Source organism: Sinocyclocheilus rhinocerous, unplaced genomic scaffold (assembly GCF_001515625.1).
Source record: "Sinocyclocheilus rhinocerous isolate Xijiao unplaced genomic scaffold, SAMN03320098_v1.1 scaffold271, whole genome shotgun sequence".
Lineage (NCBI taxonomy): Eukaryota > Metazoa > Chordata > Actinopteri > Cypriniformes > Cyprinidae > Sinocyclocheilus > Sinocyclocheilus rhinocerous.
Window position 1 is genome coordinate 2,226,779 of NW_015657574.1, and position 14,696 is coordinate 2,241,474.

Genomic DNA, 14,696 nt, shown 5'->3' on the forward strand with positions numbered 1-14,696 from the left:
CGAGGAATTTGTTTTCGTGACAGAAGCTTCCACAGTGTAACAGAATGACAGTGACAGAACAAAAAACACAGATAATAAAAAATAAAAAAATAGAACAAGTAAATAAGGAATAAAAATATATAAATTGACAATTGTATGTCCAGGTATATTACAATAGACAGTTTTGTATGTACAGGTACTGTATATTATGTGCAAATTTGAGGTATGAGGTAAATAACCTGGCCAAAAATATATTTCCCTGTTATTCATTCTGTAGTATTTACCTGTTTCACTCTCGCTCTGTACCATACTGTTGTTTTTGGTCATTTTGATTCTTATTGCTGTGTTGTGAGTGACCCATGGTGTAGTAATTGCCACTTTCATATCAGGAATGTGGAGCCATCATCAGCAGTGGGTAAGCTGAACAAACAAACAGTGAAGATCTTAAGTGAGTTATCTTATTTTACTAACATTTTCTCTGTTAATTAGCTGGATGGATCTTTGGCGGTGGCCCTCTTGAGAAAATAGCAGAGGTTTCATGACGTGTTTACACTGTTGAACATCCCCTGTGCTGTGGTGCCGTCACACGCAACACAGCGCGCTGAGGCCGCAGAAAGTCAGATTGGATTTGATTCCTCAGATTAGTTCAGAATGATTGAAAAATTGACGTTCCCAAGAGCCCAAAAGGCCTTATCTGAGGGAAAGTATCTTTGCCGTGCACTATTTAAGGAGATAAGAGAGGGCATAATGGCGCACGGTGCTTGGGTGGTCTGTGTTGTGTGGTGTTATGGTGCGGCGCTTTCCCAGAACAAGTGGAAGTAACGCCATATGCATTGTGAAAATGGTTCATAATCTACATGTGACCTCACAGGATGACTTTGATGTTAAACTTTGTGTAACTGAAATACAATTAGTTAAATTGAGTGCTGCATCATAGCATGAAACTCAAAATAAAATCTGGAGCATAATGTTATATAGGCCTATTATATGAAATGATTAATAACTTTCAAATTATAAACAAAAAATTATTTGAATTTGAATTGTTCATTCAAAAAACTAGAAATTTATTTTAGATAGATATATCTATCTATCTATCTATCCCTTGTTTACATCATTATTGTGCATATTACCATTTGTATATACAATTTCATTGTATTTCATTTCATTGTATATAAAGGTTTCATTCATATTTAATGATGATTAAATTAAAATGCTAAATAACTTTTATACGCAACGTTTCGGTCAAAAGACAGCTACGAAACGTTGTATATTAAAATTATTTAGCTAGTTACCAAGCAAGTTCGAGTGGTGTGCAGGATTTTTCATTGTTGTGTTTTATTTTGAACTTTAAATGTATTCGACGCATCTAATAGATTCGGTCGTGCGAGGTACTACATATTTTATGACAGTCCAAATAATCAGACTCTTCTTTTTCACGGCACTGTCATTTGTAGGCATTTACACTTTTAAAATAAAGAATAATAGCATAGCCTATATGTTAAAATTACAGTTTACACAACTACACGCTGTGGCTCAATATGATGCATAATTCATGTAACTGTCATGTGATTCGTCGTGTGCGCGGGGCCGCAGCGTCTAAACCGGAACTGTTTTTCAGAGGAAAGAAATGTTGTATAGAGATTCTCTTCTACCACTGTAAGTAATCGCAATGTTTTATTCTACCTTGCTTTTCGGATAATAAAGCAGGGTTCTTATTATGCGGAAAAGCTATCGTCTCAATAAATTCGTTGTCGTTGGCTTGTCATTTCTGTCATATTGTTTTTAGCATTAGCCAGCAAGCTATTGTCATATGTCAGAGCTGCTGTTTATGTCCATGTTTTGTTTGACAACCTCACCATCATGTATGTAAATTAGTTTGTTTTTATCTTCAATGAGTTATGTATTTTATCTTTGTAAATATTCATGTTTGTTCTAATTAAAGAGGATAAACTGATTGTTAACACTCACCGTCAGTTCATTATATTGTAAGTAATTACAAACTCATCATACAGCTACAATATTATAAATCTTTAATCCAGTTTGCATGCATAATAATTTTAGCAAAGTAATAGTGTTTAAATTAGGGCTGCACGATAAATCGCATGCGATATTTAACGCGCATCTTGTCAGAAAGCCGGTTCTGTAATCAGCGGTAAATTTCCATCACGTGCGTGCTTTCACATTGAGCAGCATTAACTACACAGAGACGTTGTTCACAGACGAGCTGCGCAAAAAATCGCGCGAATATGAACGTGGTTTTGCGCAGCTCGTCAGTGAACAACGGATCTGTGTAGTTAATGCTGCTCAATGTGGCGAATATGAACGTGGTTTTGCGCAGCTAGTCTGTGAACAACGACTCTGTTTAGTTAATGCTGCTCAATGTGAAAGCACGCACGTGATGGAGATTTACCGCTGATTACAGAATGGCTTTACTGACAAGATGCGCGTTAAATATCGCATGCGATTTATCGTGCAGCCCTAGTGTAAATCAAATTTGACTTGACTAGAGCCTGATAACTAGATATACTTATATGCAATCAGTATCATTTGTTTCATTTGTTTTGATTTCATTTCTATGAGAGATCTAACATCTTGTTTTGTTTTGGGGGCTTAAAACAAAATGAGCTTTCAGACATGTTCCGTTTGTGCTTTTCTTCCGTCTCATCTTCAGTTATGTGTTTTTCATGATTGTCAATGTTAAATAATAGCAGCAACTTAAAATGCAACCAAGGGCCCATCATGCTTTGCAAGAGCTCAGTTTTCTTTTGATGTATTATTATAGCTGAAATTATTATAATGTAAATTGAAATCAGATTATAGCTATATTATTAATAATAGTTAATTATCCTTTTTTATGTGTTGATTATTGAATGCATGTTTTCTATTTGGTGTTTAGAGATTATACTCCCTGCTGCAGTAAAACACTGCAAATTTATTTCATATGTCTTTCAAACACAAAATTGCAGAAATTAATAAAATTTTTGCTGATAAAATAAGACGATAATTATTTATATCATGGCCAATATTTAAAATGTGTACTATTGTGTCTAATAAAAGATCTAAGTAGTCATTTTGTAAATGTCGAAAAAGTATATGCAGTCAGCAGTATGATGCTCTAGTGTTAAATAGTTTGTTCAAGCTCCTGCTATTACATGTGGAGTGTTAATTAGTAAAACACTGCAAATTTATTTCATGTCTTGCAAACACAAACTTGCAGAAATTAATAAAATTTTTGCTGATAAAATAAGACGATAATTATTTATATCATGGCCAATATTTAAAATGTGTACTATTGTGTCTAATAAAAGATCTAAGTAGTCATTTTGTAAATGTCGAAAAAGTATATGCAGTCAGCAGTATGATGCTCTAGTGTTAAATAGTTTGTTCAAGCTCCTGCTATTACATGTGGAGTGTTAATTTCTCCTGCTGAGAGAGTGTGTGCTGTAGGAGGGGGGGTCACTGTGTTTATGAAGGGGTCTGAGTGTTGATAGGACGGTGTTAATAATTTGTCTGAGACAGCTGCTTATTCCATAGAGACTCTTAAATGTCAATCATCTAAGCAGTCAATCATTCCCAAATATTGCCACACAGAAGTGTGTGTGTGTGTGTGTTTGACTTAACCATATTCATTTCCATTTGATTTTGCTGTAACTGAGCAGTAGACATTTTTTGAAATGGTTTGTTTTGTGATTTGTTTTGCCCCACCCCTTCTTTCTTTCTTTCTTTCTTTCTTTCCCACTGATTTTTGGTTTGTCAAATAATAATAAAAAATAATGATAAAAAAATCCCAAGATACTTAATAGATTATATTTCTCCCATTTTCTTAATTTATTTTTTAAAATGAACACTTTTGAGTTTCGAATTAAAACATGCTCATCATAAAAGAGGTGTATTTAAATCATAGTATGCATGAATTGTATTTAATGGACATCCAGACAAAAACAAAACAGGGCACCATTGACCTATATAATCTATAAAGACAATTTCAGCATTTCCCAAAATATTGGCATCACCATAAGATTTCTGCAGTGAATATACATGTCAGGCACCCAGTTTATTTTACTGCTAGACGCGGCAATACGTCTTCTGAATCTGCACTGTGGACTTTGAGGTCTGCTGTAGAACTCAACCATCACCCTGTCCCCCTCCAGAGACCACACAGATGCAGAAGCACACCCTCCCAGACCACACAGAGTCAGTCATGAGGTCTTGCACGCAAACCGCCCTTGAGACTGACATGTGCTCCGTGTGGGTGTTTGTATAAGAGAGAGAGCGAGCGTCTGTGACAGTGCAAAAGCTACAGGAAAAAAAGCCTTGATTGCTGAGCTACTAGTTATATTGTATAAAATGTTGCATCTCCGAACAGTAACACGTTCGCTCTGTGTGAGCCGGATGGGTAGATTTATTTGTTCATGTCTAACAGTCTTTAAATGCACTGAACATGCTGAATGTTTTAATGTGTCGCCTTCAGCAGTGATGAGAATTTCTCCTGAGCCTAAACAAAACACTGTTTACCTGTGTCTCACCTAGGTGTGTGAAGGATGTCTCGTGCACGCCAGCCTCCTTTGGTCACTGGCATCTCACCCAATGAGGGCGCGCCGTGGACCAAAGTCACTATTCGTGGAGAGAATCTGGGCACTGGACACAATGACCTCATAGGTAATACACATGCACATTTGAACAAACATACACTAGCGTTCAAAGGTTTGGGGTCATTAAGCTTTTTGTTTTTAAAAATTTATGTTTTTATTCAGCAAGGGTGAAATTGATTGTAAGTGACAGTAAAGACATGTTGCAAAAATTGTATGTTATTTTAAATATTCTATTTATCAAAACATCCTGAAAAAAAACAATCATGGTTTCCCTAAAAATATTAAGCTGCAGAATGGTTTTCAACATTGATAATAATAAGTAATAGTGATAATAATCATAATAAAACCTTTTTTTTTTTAATAATATAAATAAATAAAAAATTTGATTAAATAATTGCAGTCATTGTGAGCACAAGAGACTTCTTACAAAAACATTTAAAAAATCCTATCGACCCCAAACATCTGAACACTTAAATTCAGACATTTTCTTAATTTCACACATTTTCTTCTAATTTAGCAAAGTGAAAAAAAACATGCAACTGTTAAAAATTAATGTCTTCATACAGAAATGATCAGTCTATGAAATCTGGATAAAAATAAATGGCACGGTTTAAATAGATGCTGCATCTGTATTTTATTATGAGTCTGCAACTCAGTGAATCTGTAAAGCAAGAGGTGAAACTAAAAGCTAAGCAAAAATCTGTATTTTTTATTGTTAGCTATATTAAACACAGATCTTTTTTGTAATTAAGCAGCAAAAACAAACAAAAGAAAAAAAAACACAGTACAGTTCGATGTTCACAGACCTGATCTACAATATAATAATTAGTTTTTTTTAATGGGCCTGGATGGTCACATCAAATTAGATCAGCACTCAGAGTAAGATGCCATTAAGGACCTGAGCTGAGGCTAATTTGGCCATTTGATTTCCTTTTCTCTTGGTCTTTGTCTGTCAGGTCTGTCTATCTGTGGTCATAACTGTTTGCTGACAGCAGAATGGATGTCTGCTAGTAAGATAGTGTGTCGAGTGGGTCCTGCTAAAGATGACAAGGGTGAGATCATCGTCACCACCAAGAGCGGAGGTCGAGGGACGTGTACGGTCTCCTTCAAACTGCTCAAACCTGAGAGGATCGGTGAGCCACACACACAAACTCACGTATACACACTCTGTGTGCATGTTTACAATGCTCAATCCTACACCAATTATGCTTAACCCTGACAAGTTGTAAGGTCACGTAAACACCTTCTGCTTAATCAAGATCTGCTTAATCAAAAAACGATTGCCACACATTGTTTTATACCAACTGAAGTCTGTTTACGTTTTGATGTGAAAAGAAAAAAAAAATCTGATAATTTCGGATCTCTGTAAATGTGCTTTTTTTGCATTCTCAACATATTATTGTGCATGTAAACACTCTCAATGTCTTTTATAGGCAAAATCACAATTTCGGTTTGATTGATTACACACTTCTTAAATGCACACATAGGCTCTTTGAAGACCACAATGGATTTTAAGATTTTATGTTTTTTGTGTTTAGGCATTCTGGATCAGTCTGCGGTCTGGGTTGATGAGTTGAATTACTATGACATGAGGACCGATCGCAACAAAGGAATCTCTCCTCTCTCGCTGAGGCCAGCCAACCCTTTGGGCATCGAAATAGACAAGTAACGAAACATTCACAATTGAGTTTGTTTTGTCCTCTTATGAACTTACAAAGTAATAAATTTACACCTACAACTAAGCACACGCATTGCTGTACTCAAATTACACACGTGTGCTTAATTTCTGAGTGTCTTTTTAAAACACACACTCACATAGACCAAAACAAATGCATTTCCTTACACACTTCACCCAAAAAGCACTGCCCTGTGTTTATAGAAGTAGACTGCTGTGTTTATAAGGAAGGAGGTTCAGCCCATTGTGTGTATGTCTTCTACCTGGGTGATGTCATTGGTACACCATTTCCTTAGATAGGAAGTGAAACTCTTCCTTTCCCTGACATCTGCAGCACCTCTAACCATTTACTTATTTGTGTCTATATATTCAGTCAAATGAGATACACTACTGTTCAAAAGTTTGGGGTGAAAAGATTTTGTAATGTTTTTTAAAACCATTATCTTATACTCATCAAGTCTGAGTATAATTTGCAGCAGTGATTACTCCAGTCTTCAGTGTCACATGATCATTCAGAAATCTTTCTAATATGCTAATTTTTGTATTTCTTTCAAAAAATTAATCTTACTGTACCCAACGGTATATGAGTCATATGTATTTCATCAGAAGACCCAGTGGGTAGGTGTATGCAGTGCTGTTTATATGTGGACAGATCTGGTTTTCTCTGTGGTCTGTAGTGTGGTAGAGCAGATGGTCTATGATCTGTGATGTTTTCATGATGGGACTTTATAGATCAGCTGTGTGGGTGTCTAACTCTGTCTTTTGTTTTTCAGAGGGAAGGTTCCTCTGAAGGATCTGGAAAACATGTTCCCTGGGATGAGTGGAGACTTCACCAGCGAGAATTTCTCTGCCACCTGGTATCTCATGGAGAACCATTCTTCAACCAGGTCGGTCTATATACCATTTGTGAATCTGCCAAAATAGATTTGTGTGTGATGTGGTGTTATGTTTGCTGCTGTTGTAGCTTTGAGCAACTGCGTGCGGCTGTGGGAAATCTTAAGAAACAGGCCAGTAAGAAGAATGAGGGCAGTCTGGCCTATGTGAAAGGAGGTCTCAGCACTTTCTTTGAGGCTCAGGATGCTCTTGCAGGTACGTGTGCTTAGTGTGTGTACATTAAAACATATAAACGCAGCCATAAGTAAAGACAACATGAAATGGCATTCTTGCATTTGACTGAAGGAAACAGAAGCAGTTTTGAGGGAAACAGAACAGTGTGTGGGAAGTAATATAGGGTGGGACTGGATTGTGTCCATGAGGATTTTGTTGCCTTTAGGTCATGTTGGAATCATTGTGTTAAAATGACTCATCCTGTAAATACAATGTTGTAATGACCAGTGGGAAGCATAGGATCTCCTTTGAGTCCCTTTTTGAGTTGATTGGAATTAAAGACTGGGGGAAAAAATGGCAATTGATCATAATACAATATAGTTTTTTGGACACATTTTGTGGACTTCTGGTAAAGAATTGCAAAGCTCAGTTGCCAGAAAACATTGAGACTACCAAAATTTCAGAGTGAAATTATGGTTTAAATTACACACTGTTTTTCTGCTATCTTGGAAGCCCTCTGAGGAATATAATCTTGTTCTGATAGAAACGTTTGTGATTGCGATACATTTTTTTCCACAATGAAAGTCATTTTGACCTTCACTGAATACTGTTAACTTAAGCTTAAATTCTTGTTGCACTGCCTGGATTTAGACCTCTTTGACAACTCACTGGGTTGGTGCCTGTATTAAGAAATAGGCCTAAAGTACAGCCTATTTAGACAATATGAATGCTAGATCTACCGTTTAACCAAATTAGGTGCATGGGCCTTTTTTCCCCCACATTTCTCGTGTCATTGTACACAGGTGTATGTGTCTCTAACTCAGACTGCTCTCATCAGAGGTCAGTGTCACCAGGCAGATTCTATTTTCAAATCTGTCTGTGTGTGTAGGACTTGTCTCGGGTCACTTGTCTCGAGTCAAACAGAAGAACTATTCTTAGCACTGCGTGTCCATGTGACTGACAGACATGGGGACGGATAACAAGGCGTGGTTGTCATAATGTTTAGATGAGGTTGTAATAAGGTTGTCATTGTGCTGAGAGGAAACGAGAGCGCAGCAAACGGAAGCTGCACTGATTCCCAGAGAAGACTCCCAAAACTTACCAGGCAGAAGTCAAAACATACCTCAGAGACAGAGGAAGCGTACCACACAGCATTCCGGACCCCGGGGGGAGCCGGAGGTTAGCCCTGACGTCATTGTGTACAGAAGTCTCCCAAATCCAGATGTGGAGAGAAAATAGACTTCATTTAGGTTTTTGTGCAAAGGTTTATCTTCCAATTTAAAGACACTCTATAATATATATATATACATATGATCTGTTTGCATCCCCTTAAAAAGTTTTTAAAAAATGTCTCAAATTCAGTTTGATCAAATTTAAGGTCAAAATGTCTTAAATGGTATAACACAAGTCGTAATTGTCATTTAGGAGATCTTAAATTTGGGGCAGAAGAACAGGAATTATGATACGGTCTAATGTGATTATTAAACTTCAAAAGGCTGTGATTAAATGAAATAAATGTGAGCGCTTAGGGATGTAATGGTATGAACATTTCTTATCACGGTTATAGTGACCAAAATGATCACGGTTATCGGTATTATCACGGTATTGTTAAAATGTGCTGGAGATGTTAAAAAAGTGCCGACACATAAATCACTTCACCAAGTTTTATATTTAAAAATCAACAAACAACAAATAAAATGACTTTTTGTTTGCATAATCACTAAAACAATACTGCAAAAGCTGAATTAGAGCTGTTTCCATAACCTCCCTGGACAAAGCAGTATTGCGATTAAGAACACTTCCTTTAGGTATTACATGGAGCGAAGATGAAAACAAATGCCATCGAATCGTTTCTGAAGACAGTCAGAAACTTCAGAGGTACATTCATAATTCATACATTCATTTGTATAATTCCCTTAGCACTCTTTTAAAACCTCCCAGCTTTTCCACCATGTTTTCACTCAAAACGAAACTACTCTGCGTGCTGTACGCACGTGAGACTGTTACTTAAAACTGTGCTTTATGCTGGACAGTATTTATTTATCGCGAGTTGCTCAAATCGCGGTAATCTAATACGGTTTTAAAAGATGAAACGGTAATACTAACCGTGGGGAATTTTTATCATGATTTATCGTCAAACCGGTAATCGTTACATCCCTATGAGCGCTACACATTCAAAGTTAAAACACTGCGCTGTTGTATGTTCTACAGACTTGCGATTTCAGAGCAGTTCGCAATCAGTGAAAACTGCACATTTATGTCAAGTGATTATATATGGTCTACTGTTGATGAATTATGACAGTGTTTACGTTATGGGGTTTATATTGTAAAATGTTGTTGGTGGTTGCAAGAGTTCTTATTTTATTTGTAGACTAGTTTGGAGTAGTAATGTATAGACAATTAAAAATATTTTGCGATTGTTTAGAATGAAAACTCCTGTATTATTCACAAAATCTTTATTATTGTTATTATTTGTAATTTGGTTACACAATAAGCTGTATCCAGCACTTTATTCAACATAAACTCTTGTAGATTCTCTTTGGGCCACCTTGTCACAGTAAGGAAAAGCTAAGAACATTGTTTAACACATTCAATAAACAGATTTCTTGTTAATGCACTATTATTATATCAGCAAAATCTAATATTAGTTGACCTCTAAATTATATATGAATGAATGATGTATTAAGCAGTATTAAGTCTTCATTGAATGTATGTGGCCTGATTAAACAAGTTTAATTAATTGAATTACTTGATTTATTTTGAGATTGTATAGGTTTGTTCTGTATGGACATACAGTATGAAAATGTCTTAAAAATTTGGTTTCAAAAACTGCATTTTTGGGTATTGTTTGTTAAGACAATGTAATATAAAGTTCAAAAGAACAGCATTTATTTGAAAAAGAAATCTTTTGTTACATCATAAATGTCTTTACTGTCACTTTGATTAATTATTTGCGTCCTTGTTGAATACAGGTATTTATTTCTTTAAAAAAAAAAGTAACTGACCCCAAACTTTTGAACGGTAGTGCAAATGCTCTCAAACATTAATTTTTTTTCTCTCTCCCACTTTTTATGTCTAGCTATCCATCAGAAGCTTGAATCGGACGGCACTGAGAAGGTGGAGGGCTCTATGACCCAGCGACTAGAGAACGTCCTTAACAGTAAGACGTAAAACCAAACACATGCTGAAAATCACACACGATTACACAAAGCAGCTAAATTTAGGATCAGACTTGCATATGCATTCTCTTTAGACCATCAAAGCCACACATTTCACACAGACCTCGGTGTGTTTCTGTGAGTGCGTCTGCGTGTGTTCGAGTCCACTCATATCCCAGTCATATCTCCATGTCAATTCTCTCACGTGACGGTAGGTCAATAAACACGCTCGTTTCCTGCGCGCTGCACAAATAAACCAGTCACACACTGACACGCTTTCATCGCCCAACTCCTCCTCATCCTCCTCACCACCCATCTTTACAAGTACATTTAGATGTATGTTCTTCCAAAGCCACTTACTGCCTTTGACTCTCAGCCAATCACAAACAGACTCAATGGTGGAAAAAGGCTGGTCAGACTTTTAGAGTGGTCAGGGGGCTGGTTCTTATTAAATCTGGCCAAGGGAATCCAGAATAGCTCTGACCACCCAAGAAGAGGGAGCACAAGAGATCTTGAATTTATTTCAAACCGGGCGATTGATTAAACCACTTTTTATCAGCTGTTGTCCTTCTACACCCTTTTCTCATCTCTTTCCATTTGCTCATTCCTCTCAGGAGCAAGTGAAACTGCTGACACCCTGTTTCAAGAAGTGTTGGGCAGAAAGGACAAGGCCGACTCCACACGCAACGCTCTCAATGTCCTCCAGAGATTCAAATTTCTATTTAACCTGCCACTCAACATAGAACGCAACATCCAGAAGGTGGCATCCTCTATGCATATACACGCACCTTTTTTTCTCTAATGCTTTCTCCTACACATTACCGTTCAACAGTTTGGGTACATGGATATTAGGGATATTTATTTAATTCATATATTTTTTTCAGTAAGGACACATTAAGGACACATTTTACATTGATGCAAAAAATTTTTTTTAATAAATGCTGTTCCTTTGGAACTTTGAATCACAATTTATGAATCACAGTTTCCACAAAAATATTAAGCATCACAACTGTTTTCAATATTAATAATAATAAAAAAGGTTTGTTTCTTGAATACCAAATTCAGCATATTAGAATGATTTCTGAAGAATTTGACACTGACGAATGGAGTAATGGCTGCTGAATATAATAATAAATGACATTTTAAAATATATTAAAATACAAAACAGTTATTTAAAATTGTAATGGTATTATCACAATATGTGACCCTGGAGCACAAAACCAGTCATAAGTAGCACAGGTATATTTGTAGCAATAGCCAAAAATACATTGTATGGGTCAACATTATCTTTTTTTCTTTTATGCCAAAAATCATTAGGATATTAAGTAAAAATCATGTTCCATGAAGATATTTTGTACATTTCCTACCATAAATATATCAAAACTTAATTTTTGATTAGTAATGTGCATTGCTAAGAACTTCATTTGGACAACTTTAAAGGCGATTTTCTCAATATTTTGATTTTTTTGCACCCTCAGATTCCAGATTTTCAAATAGTTGTATCTCGGCCAGATATGGTCCTATTCTAACAAACCATACATCAATGGAAAATCTTTCAGATGATGTATAAATCTCAATTTCAAAAAATTGGTCCAGTTTTGTGGTCCAGGGTCACATATTTCACAAGTATTATAAAGTATTTTTGATCAGAAAACTGCAGCAGAAGTGACTTCTTTTAAAAACATTGCAAAATCTTACCATCCCCAAACTTTTGAACGGTAGTATATACACCCTATGATATATAAAAATGATCTCTGAATGTTAAACTGACTGTGTATATGTGTATGTTTTCTTTCCAGGGCGATTATGACGTTGTTATCAATGATTATGAGAAAGCCAAATCTCTGTTTGGGAACACAGAGGTCCCAGTCTTTAAGAAAGGTGATCTGATCTTCATTGATAATGGTTGATAACATATGTTAATGTGACACGCATCCTCTTATATACATTCACATTAGCTGGAGTGCTGTGTAAATGTTACGAAAGATTGTCTGCATATGTGTTTGTAGTGTATTCGGAGGTGGAGATGCGTATAGAAGCCCTGAGGAAACTGCTTTTGGATAAACTTCTGGAGACACCATCCACTCTACATGATCAGAAACGCTATATCAGGTGTGTGACAAGCAACTTGCAAAGAATAACGGCAATTGCGTTTCTAAGAGAACTGAAATAACAGTGACACAAATAAAAATAAAAAAACTTAAATTATGAGCGCAGACTCACGTTATTCATCACCTGTGACAGGGGTTTTTATGCTTTTTGATGCCAGGGACCCTCAAATATGAAAAAATAAATAAAGTAAAAAGACCCATACTGTGTGAAAAAGTAAACTCAAAAATGTTAATTTTAATTATAAATATTGATTTTATTTAGTGCTGTCAAATGATTAATCGCATACAACAAAGTTTTTGTTTGCATAATATGTGTGTTCTGTGTATATTTATTATGTATATATAAATACATATTATAACAAATGTTTTGCATGTTTTCAAAAGAAGTGCTTACCTAGGCTGCATTTATTTGATCGAAACATTTATAAGGTAAAAACAGTAATATTGAGAAATATTATTACAATTTAATTGTTGTTGTTGTTGTTGTTGTTTTTGAATATATTTTTAAATGTCATTTATTCCTGTGATGCAAAGCTGAATTATCAGCATCATTACTCCAGTCTTCAGTGTCACATGATCCTTCAGAAATCATTCTAATATGCTGATTTGGTTCTTAAGAAGCATTTCTTATTATTATTATCACTGTTGAAAACATTTACAATATTTTTGTGGAAACCGTGAAACTTTTTTTTCAAGATTGTTTGATGAATAGAAAGTTTACAAGAAAAGCGTATTTGAAATAGAAAATGAAATAGTCTTTCCTGTCACTTTTTGATCCTTCCTGAATAAAAGTATTAATTTCTATAAAAAGAATAAAAGTATTAGAATTCCTATTGACCCTAAGCCTTTGAACGGTAGTGTAAATATTTTATACTTAATAATTTATTTTAAGTAATTCCCTGACTTACATGACTTGTCATTGTGCGAGGGGTTTAAGGGGGTCCTGAAAAGGACACAATTATATTGATCTAATGATTTTCTCTCTTTTACTCAAGATATCTGTCAGATCTTATCAGCATCATTACTCCAGTCTTCAGTGTCACATGATCCTTCAGAAATCATTCTAATATGCTGATTTGGTTCTTAAGAAGCATTTCTTATTATTATTATCACTGTTGAAAACATTTACAATATTTTTGTGGAAACCGTGAAACTTTTTTTTCAAGATTGTTTGATGAATAGAAAGTTTACAAGAAAAGCGTATTTGAAATAGAAAATGAAATAGTCTTTCCTGTCACTTTTTGATCCTTCCTGAATAAAAGTATTAATTTCTATAAAAAGAATAAAAGTATTAGAATTCCTATTGACCCTAAGCCTTTGAACGGTAGTGTAAATATTTTATACTTAATAATTTATTTTAAGTAATTCCCTGACTTACATGACTTGTCATTGTGCGAGGGGTTTAAGGGGGTCCTGAAAAGGACACAATTATATTGATCTAATGATTTTCTCTCTTTTACTCAAGATATCTGTCAGATCTACATGCTCCAGGTGACCCGGCATGGAAATGTATAGTCGCTCAACACAAGTGGATCCTGCAGCTGATGCAAAACTGTAAAGAAGATTTTATCACAGAGCAGAAAGGTACACACACACGCAGCTAGTCTGAAATAAATTGATGGTTCCTCTACATCTCCGAAGAGTGAAAGCAGTGTGTGTGTTCTGCCCTGTGTGTGTGTGTGTGTTTAGATAGAGAGCAGCCCGTGTGTGGTCTGGTCATGACCCTATAGAGAACAGGAAGTCCACAGAGCTCTATAGTGTGGCAGAGCTGAGGGGGGGTTTGCTGTAGAGAGAGACAGACATCGGGGAATACAAGAAGAGAGAGGAGCATAGATAAACACAGGAGATGATTGGACACCTGGATCAACACCAGCACTCATTTTTTATCAAAAGAAAGCGAGTAAATGTCCAAGTGGCTGAATGGTATACATCTTTATCTGTGAGAGAGAAACATGACATGTGTACACTATCTGGACATATTGAGTGTTTCAGACTATATCAACAATTTAATCAAGACTCAGGAAGAGCCCCAGAAAGACCTTTATTGCCATCTACTGTCAGAGAAGAGCTACTGCACCATACTTACCAGTTTGTCTTTGCTGGTAACCAAAAGGTTGTAGATTTGAACCTTACC

At 35.7% G+C, this 14,696-nt stretch overlaps 1 protein-coding gene across 2 annotated transcripts in view; it reads left to right on the top strand.

The window, feature by feature from the left end:
- Positions 1-1,546: 1,546 nt before the first annotated feature.
- Positions 1,547-14,696, top strand: part of LOC107721345 (exocyst complex component 2-like) — a 28,113-nt gene continuing 14,963 nt past the window's right edge. For both annotated transcript variants that reach the window (XM_016529314.1, XM_016529315.1), the window contains exons 1-11: positions 1,547-1,635; positions 4,510-4,638; positions 5,528-5,704; positions 6,110-6,236; positions 7,020-7,133; positions 7,211-7,335; positions 10,373-10,453; positions 11,066-11,211; positions 12,251-12,332; positions 12,461-12,563; positions 14,028-14,146. In XM_016529314.1, the coding sequence (XP_016384800.1) occupies positions 4,521-4,638; positions 5,528-5,704; positions 6,110-6,236; positions 7,020-7,133; positions 7,211-7,335; positions 10,373-10,453; positions 11,066-11,211; positions 12,251-12,332; positions 12,461-12,563; positions 14,028-14,146 (1,192 nt within the window). In that variant the 5' untranslated portion in view covers positions 1,547-1,635; positions 4,510-4,520. The remainder of the gene's footprint in view (positions 1,636-4,509; positions 4,639-5,527; positions 5,705-6,109; positions 6,237-7,019; positions 7,134-7,210; positions 7,336-10,372; positions 10,454-11,065; positions 11,212-12,250; positions 12,333-12,460; positions 12,564-14,027; positions 14,147-14,696) is intronic.